General features: G+C 40.4%; 1 protein-coding gene across 2 annotated transcripts in view; it reads left to right on the forward strand.

Moving 5' to 3' along the window:
• crppa (CDP-L-ribitol pyrophosphorylase A) overlaps nt 1-12676 on the forward strand; it is a 268851-nt gene that overhangs the window by 20992 nt on the left and 235183 nt on the right. For both annotated transcript variants that reach the window (XM_033045548.1, XM_033045546.1), the window contains exon 3: nt 11803-11952. In XM_033045548.1, the coding sequence (XP_032901439.1) occupies nt 11803-11952 (150 nt within the window). The remainder of the gene's footprint in view (nt 1-11802; nt 11953-12676) is intronic.

The following is a 12676-nucleotide window of genomic DNA, read 5'->3' on the forward strand; positions in this document are numbered from 1 at the left end:
TACTTCTGTCAGGTTTCCCCACAACCTTTGACGCTCCAGAGAAAGTAATCCAAGTTTGTCCAACTTTGCCTGATAGCTCATACCCTCCAATACAGGCACAAGTCTGGCAAATATCTTTTGCATCATCCCCAAGGCCTTCACAACCCTCCTATAATGGGGCGACCAGATTTTATGAAGCTGCAACATGAGTTCCGGAATCTTAATTTCAACGCCTTGCCCGATGAATGCATGCATAGAACATAAAGCAGTAGAACGCAGAAACAGGCCCTTCGGCCCACAATGCCCATGCTGAACATGATGCCAACTTAAACTAATCCTATGCCTGTATCTGATCCAAATCCCTTCATTCCCACATATCCATGTGCCAATCTAAATGCTTCTTAATTACCACAATCGTATCTGCCTATGCTATCACCACTCCTGGTACCACATTCCAGCCATGCACCACTAACTGTGTAAAATAAAATTGTCCCACACATCTCCTTTAAACTTTACCACTCTCATCTTGCCATCTCAACTTTTCCACCTTGCAAAAAAGGTTTTGACTGTCAACCCTATCTATGCCTCTCATAATTTTATATACTTCCGTCAGGTCTTCCCTCGATCTCTCAGTACATCGATGCTGTAAAGAGTTTTGCCATTTAACTGCATACTTTCCCCTTGCACACGACCACCCACAGCGCAATACCTCACACTTGCTCGGTTTAACCATCTACTATTCTCATTTACTCATACATTTTTGATATCGGCTGTCATCTCCTTACGGAACACCCAGATAACTAAGTCCTTATGTTGAATCAAGCATACTGAATCAAGCATATTGAATCATTCTATAGGTACATTCAAATGAACTCATACATTTTTGATACAAGCTGTCATGTCCTTGCAGAACACCCAGATCTCCTAGTGCTGTGTCTCACCACAGCAGTATGATGTATGCTGAAAGACTGCTCTTTCACACTGTCTTTGGTTGCTGGAGCTCAGGATTAGTACCAGCAAAAATGAAGATTTAAAATCCTTAAACTCTAATATTAACATTATGGCATTTCTGCGTCCGGTCAAGTATTCATCCTTACTCTTTCACTTTTGATGTTCTGTCATATTACCACATCTCTTTTGATGCTAGGCATGCTTGCAATTTGTGTCCTATCTGCAAAATTATATTGAAGATTTTTGCTTGAAAATCTGTACATTGCGTTCCCTTAATATACGCTGTTTTTTTACAAAAAGTGCTATTAATTTTGTATCAACTACTCTTTACACCTCATTGCTTACAGTCATTGATCAGTTTTATTCACAACTAACGTAAGAATGACAGGTCGTTTCATTTCCTGCCGTACTTCCTGTTCTCAAAAGGAGGAAAGGTTAACACTTTCCATCCATAGGCTATTGGTTATTGCAGTTCCAGAAGTGTGCCTTTTCCCCCCTGATCCTTGGTCTACGCCTGTGGCCTGACTTATTGAGTGAAGCAATTTTCCATTTGGGAGCTTGTGACTCTCTTGGTCACTCAGCGGTTCACTCTCCATCCCTGGTCTGCCCCTTGCTGATTTTGAAACGCTTCACCCCAAAACTCTGCAATATCAATACCTTCCAGCCTGATGCAACTTCATCCTGTTTCCTCCAAAATTGCCACTTTCTGAGCAACTTCAGGAATTCTGTGCTGATGTAATTTCTTTAAATATTTTCATTAACTGCCCAGGCTAATCCAAAATCTTTCAGACAGATTAAAACCTGGAATATTGCCGATTTTCCTAACTGTCTTAACATCATCTTTCCAGCTTTCTTCTCCTCCTTCACCCACCACCCCCCAATCAGCCTGATTAACGGTCTCGATCCAAAACCACCTATCGATATTATCCAGAGATGCTGCCTGACCCGCTGAGTTACTCTAGCACTTTGTACCCTTTCTTCAATTGCTTCATTCTCATGCAGTCAGGATTATTTCTATTATTTTTCCTGCTCCAGGTAACACATTCACCCGTTCACCCAAGGTTATCTTTATCAGTCTTAAGGGCCTATCCCACTAACGCGACTTTTCAGCGACTGTCTTCGACCTTCAAGCTCGAGGGCACTCGCCTGAAAAACCTCGAGCTGGATCAACCGTCAGCAATGAAACTGCGAGCCGGATCGACCGTCTGCACACACACACGCACACGCACACAAATCGCAAAGGCGGGGGCCAGAGAAAACGGGGGAGCGCTGTCTGAAATTCACACCTGCGATGAACAGGAAGGTAAAAGACGGCTGGCACAGTTACGGTAAGTCCTTTAGAGAGAGGGGGGGGGAGAGAAGGGGGGAATAGAGGGGGTGAAGGAGTGGAGACCCTTTTAAGAAGCTAGCCAACTTTTAAGTAAGTAATTAAGTTTATTGGCCAAGTATTCACATACAAGGAATTTGCCTTGGTGCTCCACCCACAAGTAACAACATGACATACAGTGACAGTTACGAATGAATCATAAGGTTTAGTAAAGTATAGCGGGTATTTAACATTACCGGTCGGTTTACTTACCTTTTTTCTTCTCAACAAGCTTTATCTTCGACTAGCTTCGATTGCCTTCGACTACCTACGATAGCATTACGACTTACCTCGACCAAACCTACGAGTAAAAAAATATAGATTTTTTCCCATGGCGACCTTTTTTTTACTTGCGGGCATTTTTCAGCATGTTGAAAAAAACGCCGCAACCTAGCTGAGGCCTCGAGTACGCGGGGACTACTCTCGAGCATGAAGGAGAGTTACAAAGTCCTCCTAGGACCGCGTGTCGACCATGCTGTGAGAATGAGTCGATGGCAAACTTTTAAACTCGCGAATTAGGTCGCCGCAGTGGAACAGGCCCTTCAGACAGACCTTACTGCTTTATCCATGAACATGAAGAATGCAAGTAGATTACTTAGCCCGTAGAGTTGTTACCACTGAACCTAATACTGCCCTCATCTATTGTCCCGTAATTTCCGTGAGCAATCCTTGTTGATTCTATATATTTGTAATTGTGGTAAAAATACATAATGTAGTTGAAACCCAGTGTGAGGAATTTACGTTATTAGGTGGAAGCTTGTTTTTGGATGATGGTAAGTCATTGTTATGATTAATTCATTACAAAACTGTTTCTTTTTGCACAGAAAAGACGTGATAGATTACTTTGTGTGGTAGCCTTCAGTCTTGGAGTAATTATCATTGGAGGTTGTGCTATAATAGATCCTTTTCAAATCTTTCGTTAGGTTGGGTTGGGCTGGCAAGTTGTACAACCTATGGCATTTACCTGAAAGGGTTATTATGAGGAGTTTTGAATAGTTTTGTTTCTTGCATACAGAATTACCTTTTATTCTGTACTGAATTTGGGAATGAATTGTGACTGCTGACAGATGAAATGAGAAAGGAAACCACTCATCCATTAAGGACAAAAATATAAGGTTGGGGGGCAGGGAGACGGTGGTTGTGGAGGTGGCCAAGGGAAGATTATTCTGTTCATTTTTATTCCAGTTATTTGTTAGAACCATATTTAGAGATTGAAATAAGCTGACTTGAGGCACTGTGAACGTTCACAAAGACAATTATTGTTCAATGTAAGGTCAATGCAAAGAAAAGAAGAGTGTTTACTTGCAAGAAATGGTATGAATCACATTTTTTGCAACATAGTGCTTCACAAATTCTGCAATTGTCTTGTATAACATGATTTTCCTGCCAAATTCCATGTGTGTTAAATGTCCTTTAACCTTCTGCTGATAGTAAGGAGGAGTATAACATTTTAGAAAAATATCCTCTAGGTCAAAAAAGACACAAAGTGCTGAAACAACTCAGCAGCTATCCATGTTCTCCAGAGATGCTGCCTGACCCATTTAGTTACTCTGGCACTTTGGGTATTTTTATAAGCCAGCATCTGCAATTTGTTGTGTCTCCTCCAATTGTATTCCTGTAAATTTCACTGCTTATTTACTCTGTCTGGTCACTTATCTTGTTATATTTAGTAATTATTTTATTGATGAATTTTGTGTAAATCAATAGAACAGATATACATTTTTTAAGATGCGAGTGCAATCTATCTATATTACTAAAACTCTGTTCTTGACCGGTTTTGGCGATCTGTGCTGCAATTTCTGAGAGAACGCCGCCACCTACGGCCGTCATTTTTGGCCACCTTGCTCAGAGCCCCCCTCCGCCGCATGTGTGATGAGGATTTTTCCCGTCGATTAAAAATGACAGAGTTATTAATGTTTTTACAAAATTCCCCATTCTCTCTGCTGCCCCTGCTGGCGGCAGGGGGAGGGACTATAAAACCAGGAAGTGGTGTGCCTCAATCAGTGTCTGCAAGCTGGAGGAAGGCAGAGGGTCACGTTTCTCTGAGCTGTGAATAACACTGAACACATGTCTACTCAAATGTAAGTGCCCTTAGTGGTTCTAAAATGCTTGCAGAATGTGTCTATTGGTTCTAAAGCTTGCAAAAAAATGTCGATTGGTTCTAAAGCTTGCAAAAAAATGTCTATTGGTTCTAAAGCTTGCAAAAAGTGTCTCTATTGGTTCCAAAGCTTGCAAAAAAATGTCTATTGGTTCTAAAGCTTGCAAAAAAATGTCTATTGGCTCTAAAGCTTGCAAAAAAATGTCTATTGGTTCTAAAGCTTGCAAAAATGTCTATTGGTGCTAAAGCTTGCAAAAAGTGTCTCTATTGGTTCTAAAGCTTGCAAAAAATATGTCTATTGGTTCTAAAGCTTGCAAAAAAATGTCTATTGGTTCTAAAGCTTGCAAAAAATGTCTATTGGTTCTAAAGCTTGCAAAAAATGTCTATTGGTTCTAAAGCTTGCAAAAAAATGTATTGGTTCTAAAGCTTGCAACAAAATGTCTATTGGTTCTAAAGCTTGCAAAAAGTGTGTCTATTGGTTCTAAAGCTTGCAGAAATATGTCTATTGGTTCTAAAGCATGCAAAAAAATGTCTATTGGTTCTAAAATGCTTGCAAAAAATGTCTATTGGTTCTAAAGCTTGCAAAAAACTACTTACTGCAAATTGTGGCTTGAAGTTGAAAGGCACTACTTACTGCAAATGGTGGCATGTAGTTGAAAGACACTACTTACTGCAAATGGTGGCTTGGGTGCTTTGGCTTGCAGTTGAAAGGCAGTACTTACTGCAAATGGTGGCTTGGGTGCAATGGCTTGAAGTTGAAAGGCATTACTTACTGCAAATGGTGGTATGAAATTGAAAGGCACTACTTACTGCAAATGGTGGCATGAAGTTGAAAGGCACTACTTACTGCAAATGGGGGGCGTGGGTGCATTGGCTTGAAGTTGAAAGGCACTATTACTGCAAATGGTGGCTTGGTTGCTTTAGCTTGAAGTTGAAATGCACTACTTACTGCAAATGGTGGCTTGGGTGTGGCTTGAAGTTGAAAGACACCACTTACTGCAAATTATGGCTTGGGTGTGGCTTGAAGTTGAAAGACACCGCTTACTGCAAATGGTGACTTGGGAGCTTTGACTTGAAGTTGAAAGGCTCCTCTTACTGCTAATGGTGGCTTGGGTGTGGCTTGAAGTTGAAAGGCACTACTTACTGCAAATGGTGGCATGTAGTTGAAACACACTACTTACTCCAAACGGTGGCTTGGGTGCTTTGGCTTGCAGTTGAAAGGCAGTACTTAATGCAAATGGTGGCTTGGGTGCAATGGCTTGAAGTTGAAAGGCATTACTTACTGCAAATGATGGCATGAAGTTGAAAGGCACTGCTTACTGCAAATGATGGCTTGGGTGTGGCTTGAAGTTGAAAGACACCACTTACTACAAATGGTGGCATGAAGTTGAAAGGCACTACTTACTGCAAATGGTGGCTTGGGTGTGACTTGAAGTTGAAATACACCACTTACTGCAAATGATGGCTTGGGTGTGGCTTGAAGTCGAAAGGCACTACTTACTGCAAATGGTAGCTTGGGTGTGGCTTGAAGTTGAAAGACAACACTTACTGCAAATAGTGGCATGAAGTTGAAAGGCACTACTTACTGCAGATGGTGGCTTGTGTTCATTGGCTTGAAGTTAAAATGCATTATTTACTGCAAATGGGGGCGTGGGTGCATTGCCTTGAAGTTGAAAGGCACCACTTACTGCAAATGGTGGCATGAAGTTGAAATGCACTACTTACTGCAAATGGTGGCTTGGGTGCTTTGGCGAAGTTAAAAGGCACTACTGTAAATGCACTTACTTCCTGTTTGCACCGTATATTGATTTTAGATAAAACGCTACCACTTACGGCTGTGATTTTTGGCCATCTTACTCAGTCCCCCTCCGCTGAGCAGATGCAGAGAATTCTTCCCATCAATGAAAAATAAATGTGTTATTAGTTTTTTTTTAAATGTTGAGAATCTCTCTCGTGTCAATCACTCCATGAAAGCCACATCTTTTCCGGTGGGGGGGGGGGGAGGGGTTGTAAAACCCGGAAATGTGAGGGTGGCTCAGTCTCTGCAAGATGGAGGAGGGAGAGGTCACGACTCGCTGTCTTTAGTGGCTATGCACCCTACTTCAAATGGTATGAAACTGCACTTGAATTTGGTGGCCTTGCACCCTGCTAGAAATGGTAAGAAACTGCACTTGAATTTGGTGGCCTTATACCCTGCTTGAAATAGAATTTCAAGGATTAGCCGTGAGTCAACTACCAGCCCACCAGCCGTGAGTGAGTTGCCAGCACAACAGGCTTGATTGACTGAGACGCCAGCCCAAGAATCCATTTGGCGCACAATTTGCATACTAGCCCTCTGGAAACCAGTCCCTTTAGCCCACAACACCCATACTAGCGCTCCAGAAAGCCCCCCCCCCCCCCCCCCCCCCCCAACTGGCCACCAATATTAGAATTGGTGGAGAGGTGGAATATTGGGTTGGATGACCAGCCCTCCTGTGTGATGCTGGGACCCAACGGGTCCCACTTAGTTTAGTATTTCAATATAATTATGGCTGTGAAATACATTATCTCAATTTCACCAAATATATCAATGCCTCTGCTAAAACATGGGTCTGAATGAGAATAAACATTCTATGATAAAACAATACCCGTCCCTGATACTGATTCGGCTTCAGTTGGTTCATACCCATGAGTATTAAAAGGTCAGTTTTTGCATCACATGTACACAGTTTTTTGTCTTGTTTCCCCAGCTTTCCTTCCTACTCATCTTTTTTCAAACAATGTTTAACACAAAGCACTCACTGTTGATTTGCTGGAGGAATGAATTGGTGAATAAAATAAATCCTGAATGCTAAAAAATTGTTTCATGACATGGCTTGTCCAATCCAAGTGAAGACAGATTATAAAGTGAGATTTTATTAACTTGTCTGACAGAAGTTTGTTTAGGCATATTGATCAAACTATGTGGGAAAACTACAGACAATTGTTACTCATGGGTGCATTGAGAACATATTGAGTGTGAAGATTCCAGGAACACCGGAGAATATAGTGAATAAATCATGGCAGCTGTCGCACCTTATTAAAGACTGTTGTTGCCTGTTTGCAGACCACTTGAACATTCATGGAATGGGACAGTTTGGAATTTTTGAATAAGCCTGTGCGATTTGGGTATCTTGAGTTTGGTCTATTGCATCTTGTGACTTTTTGCGAAAACAGCCAGGGGATTTAACTTGGAAACAAGACAACCTGGCTGCTGCATCTGTGACTTGTTGGTTGTAAGCCTGACGGTCTTTTCCCACAGAGCTCTGAAAGAAAATAGTTGAGACTGATTGACCTTCATAACTGCGACATGGACAACATAGAACAGTTACAGCACAGGAAAGGGCCCTTGGGCCACAATGTTTGTGCCGAACACGATACCAAACTAAACTGATCTCATCTGCCTGTATATGATCCATATTCCACTATTCCTTGTACTTCCATGTGCCTAAACCTCTTGTTGGAGTATTCTGTGAGTTCCAGCAGTTATTTGGTCAATCCACATTGAAGGTGCATAGTAAAGATTGTACTCGTGTATTGTCTTTCTGCTGACTGGTTAGCACGCAACAAAAGTTTTTCACTGTACCTTGGTACACGTGACAATAAACTGAACTGCATAGAATTGAATAGATACGTTGCTACCTGCTGTTAGCATCTGAAAAACTCCCCATTGGTGGAGAGTACTTCACCACATTCATGACTTCAACTTGTGCTTTTTGATGGTGGAAAGTCTTTTGAAGCATTAGTGAGTAAGTCACTGTGAATTGAGCATCCTTGTAACTCACTGAGGGTAGCATTGTTGGAAGGCCATGTAAAGGTGGAACAAGAAGCTACCAATGCTAGAAATATTAACCAAAAGCAGAAACTGCTGGAAGAAGTCAGCACAAACTTCTATGGTGGCGCAGCGGTAGAGTTGTTGCCTGGCAGTGCCAGAGACCAGAGTTCCATCCCGACTACGGGTGCTGTCAGTACAGAGTTCATATGTTTTCCCTGAGACAGCGTGGGTTCTTCTCCGGGAGCTCAGTTTTCCTCCCACACTCTGAAGATGTACAGGTTTGTAGGTTAATTGGCTTTGGTAAAAGAAAAATTGTAAATTGTCCCTAGTGCGTAGGATAGTGCTAGTGTATGGGAATCGCTGGTCGGCACAGACACGGTGTGCCGAAAGGCCTGTTTCTGCGTTTTATCTCTAAACTGAACCAAACTAAAAAGTACCATCCGTAGAGAGGTGAAGAGAATGAATGTTTTGCGTGAATTACATTTCATTCACATGATAATGGAGAAGTCGCGAACACTGTGCAGATGTTCCTGTGACCATCGTTCAGCTGGTGTGTGATCTGTGACTCACTACAATACAATACAATACAATTTATTTGTTGTCATTTGAACCCAGAGGTTCAAACGAAATTTGGTTTCTGCAGTCATACAAACAAGAAGAAGAACCAAGACACAACACAATTTACACAAACATCCATCACAGTGAATCTCCTCCTCACTGTGATGGAAGGCAAAGACTCCAGCCGATTCCAGACGTCTGTTCAGTTAAGAGAGTAATGACGACAGATCTGATTGATCGGACAGACGTTATTCAATTATTTCTTGAGATTCCTCACCACACCTTAAGGTGCACTCAAAATGAAAGTACTACACACTCTTGGCTAAAAGAATGGAATGTCTGCTTTTATGTGGCTTTGACATTCCGTGCATGACACAAATGTTAATATAAATTCTGGCGGCGATGTCTGAACCTGAGGTACTCGTTTCTACCTGTAAAAGTAGAGGATGCCTGCGAGTAGAAATATTATTTTTCATAGGAAGCTTAATTCACAATTAAATGTCTGAAATGTTGCCACTTTGTGAAGTGAACTTGTACAAACCAATCTGTGTGATAGGAAAATGTGGAAGCAATTTTGGAGTATATGCGTCCTCCAAAACTAATCCTAAATGAAAGCAGTTATGCACCTCAAAGCCAAAATTGATTTGAGGATAAGCCCAAACTGACAGAGATAAATAGACACGTGCATTGTTTCTTATTAAATTAAGCCTTTTTCATGAATATAAATTACACAAACGTTTTAAATTAGGATGTCATAATTGACATTTGAACCTTTACATTATTAACCTTTTCAGACCGATTAGAAAAAAAATCGAAAAGTATTGTATAACTTCATATTTGCCACGAGCAATGATTAGTTCTGAATTACACCGACATAACCATGCGGAAAATTGGAAGCTCTGGTGTGTGGAATTTTGGCTTCCATTGAAGGCCATGCAGATATCAAAGTGAATTATCTATCGATAGCCATCTTTTCTGATCATATGCTTAAAAGGGAAAAGGTGATCAGATCATCAATGCGTATCTTAGCCATTACGTGATACCAGCTTCTGTTTACATGTCTGAACCTCAGCTTGTCCACAAATCTAGATCTTTAAACTGCTTTTCTGTGCTCTCTTTCTTGATCATAGAACAGCTCCCATTACACAGATGATGTTTTACTTTCTTTCAAACATACATTCATTATTCCTATTGGAGAAAAGCTTATTCTTGATCCTACCTTTTTTGCTATTACTTTGCCCTTTAATCTTCCATTTCTCCTTGAATCTGTCATTGATATTTGATGAATATTGGAGTCAGTTTCCTCATTATTCACAGCACGTAGCACTCTGGTTGCATTTATTAGACTTCTTTTGTGACTATGGCTGTGTTGCGCCATCTTCTATTAACACAACAGATAGTATTGTGACACAGTAGGTAAAGCTGTTGCCTCACAACTCCAGCCCCGACATTAAAGACATAAGTCTAGCAAAAGGTCTTTGCTATCCTAGTAATATAGGAACGATCCTCTTCTCCCCAAAAAAACTGAATAACACAATATATAAGAAGAACCCAATTATATATGGTACAATAAGAATTTGGAAACAAATAAAATTATCTTTAAAATTAAGAAATCTATCACTGTTAATGCCAATAGCGAATAACCCTTTATTTAAACCATCTCTTATTGATAAGACATATAACCAATGGGAAAGTCTCGGAATTAGAAGGATCGGGGATATGTATGAAATGGGAAACTTACTATCATTCCAACAATTACAATTAAAATTTAAATTGAAAAACAACCAATATTTTAAATATCTTCAGATTTGCGATTTCGTGAAAAAATATATACAAGGATATCAAAAAGTAACTCCTGACTTATTGGAAGAGGCAATGAATATTGAAGCTGACTCACAAAAATTAATATCATATTTATATAATAGTATTCTAAATATAGACCTACCATCGACAGAGGTACTTAGAGAAGAGTGGGAACGGGAACTAATGATAAAAATTACGAAGGTTAAATGGGAAAAATACCTGATATATATTCACAAATAAGACATAATTTAATTCAATTTAAAATTGTACATAGATTATATTACTCAAAAACAAGATTGAACAAATTTTATCCAAATATATCCGCCACTTGTGATAAATGTCTAGCCCAAAAGGCAACTATAACACACTCCTTAGTCTCCTGCATAAAACTTTATAGATTTTGGAATGATATTTTTGAAATATTTACAAAATTATTCAAGACAAGAATGGAACCTAATACTGAAATGATTATATTTGGCGTAATGGAAGATGGGAATAAATTGAACACATCTCAAAATCTATTCCTTAACTATGGTTTAATAATAGCAAAAAAATTAATTCTTAAATTTTGGAAGGGTACATCAATACCAACGCTTAAAATGTGGATTGCAAGTATGTTGGACACCGCTCATCTTGAGGAAATGCGATTCCTCCTAATGGATAAATCAGACCAATTCATAACGAGTTGGTCTCCATTCGTCGTTTTTTTGGAATCATATGGTGCAACACAATTGTAAAAAATAACTGTTTCAGGACTGGACGAGGGTTGGTCAAGACTATAAATAATGATCTCCTCTTTTTTTCTTTTCTTCTCTCTATTCTCTCTCTCAACTTTCTTCATTTACTCGTTTTCTTTTTTCACACACTATATATTTCACATCTTTCTATCCTTTACTATCTAACTTCTTTTTCTTCTAATCTTTTTTCAGTGTAACAAAAAAAAAAAAAAAAGAAGTTGTACATAAAATGTATTATGAAAATATATATTAGGCACTTTGGTGCCATATGACTGTACTTACTTCTAATAAAATAAAATAAAAAAAAAAAAAATAAAAAAAAAAAAAAAAAAAAAAGGTCTTTGCTTTGTTTTCATGACCACCTTGTATGTACCCCAAGTCTTCATGACTGCTATGATATTTCCTACACCCTGAGCTTCAGTGCAGATTCCCAGCCAGTTGTTGTTTAAATGTATTATCTACTGCCATTCCATTGAGGAGAGAGACTCTAAAGCTGTTATTTTTGTTTTGTCTCTAGGCTGCAGGTGCAATCAGACCACTTATTTCCACTGTTGTTGCAACCAATCCAGAGGGCTATCTTGACCATTCACTGGAACGTTCCAAATACAGAGCAAGTGAAATGCCCCAAGCCTTCACGTTTGATGTCATTTACAGAGCATATGAGCAGGTAGAAATCTTACAGCACATCTTGCCATCTGAGGTAGATAAAAATGCTGGAGAAACTCAGCGGGTGAGGCAGCATCTATGGAGCGAAGGAGTAGGTGACATTTTTGGTCGAGACCCTTCTTCAGACTAATGTGGGGGTGATAAGAAGAAAGGAAGCGGCGGCGACGGCTGTGGGAGAGCTGGGAAGGGGAGGGGAAAGAGAGAGAAAGCAAGGGCCACCTGAAATTGGAGGTCAATGTTCATACCGCTGGGGTGTAATTCACCCAAGCAAAATATGAGGTGCTGCTCCTCCAATTTACGGTGGGACTCACTCTGGCCATGGAGGAGGCCTAGGACAGAAAGGTCGGATTCGGAATGGGAGGAGTTGAATTGCTTAGCCACCGGGAGATCAGGTTGGTTATTGCGAACCGAGCAGAGGTGTTGGGCGAAACAATCACCAAGCCTCCACTTGGTCTCACCGATGTATAGCAGCTGACACCTAGAGTAGTGGATGCAATAGATGAGGTTGGAGAAGGTGCAGGTGAACCTCTGCCGCACCTGGAAAGACTGCTTAGGTCCTTGGATGGAGTTAAGGGGGGAGGTAAAGCGACAAGTGTAGCATTTCCTGCGGTTGCAAGGGAAAGTACTAGGGGAGAGGGTGGTTTGGGTGAGAAGGGACGAATTGACCAGGGAATTACGGAGGGAGCGGTCTCTGCGGAAAACTGAAAGAGGAGGAGATGGGAAGA

This window comes from Amblyraja radiata, chromosome 2, assembly GCF_010909765.2.
Source record: "Amblyraja radiata isolate CabotCenter1 chromosome 2, sAmbRad1.1.pri, whole genome shotgun sequence".
NCBI lineage: Eukaryota > Metazoa > Chordata > Chondrichthyes > Rajiformes > Rajidae > Amblyraja > Amblyraja radiata.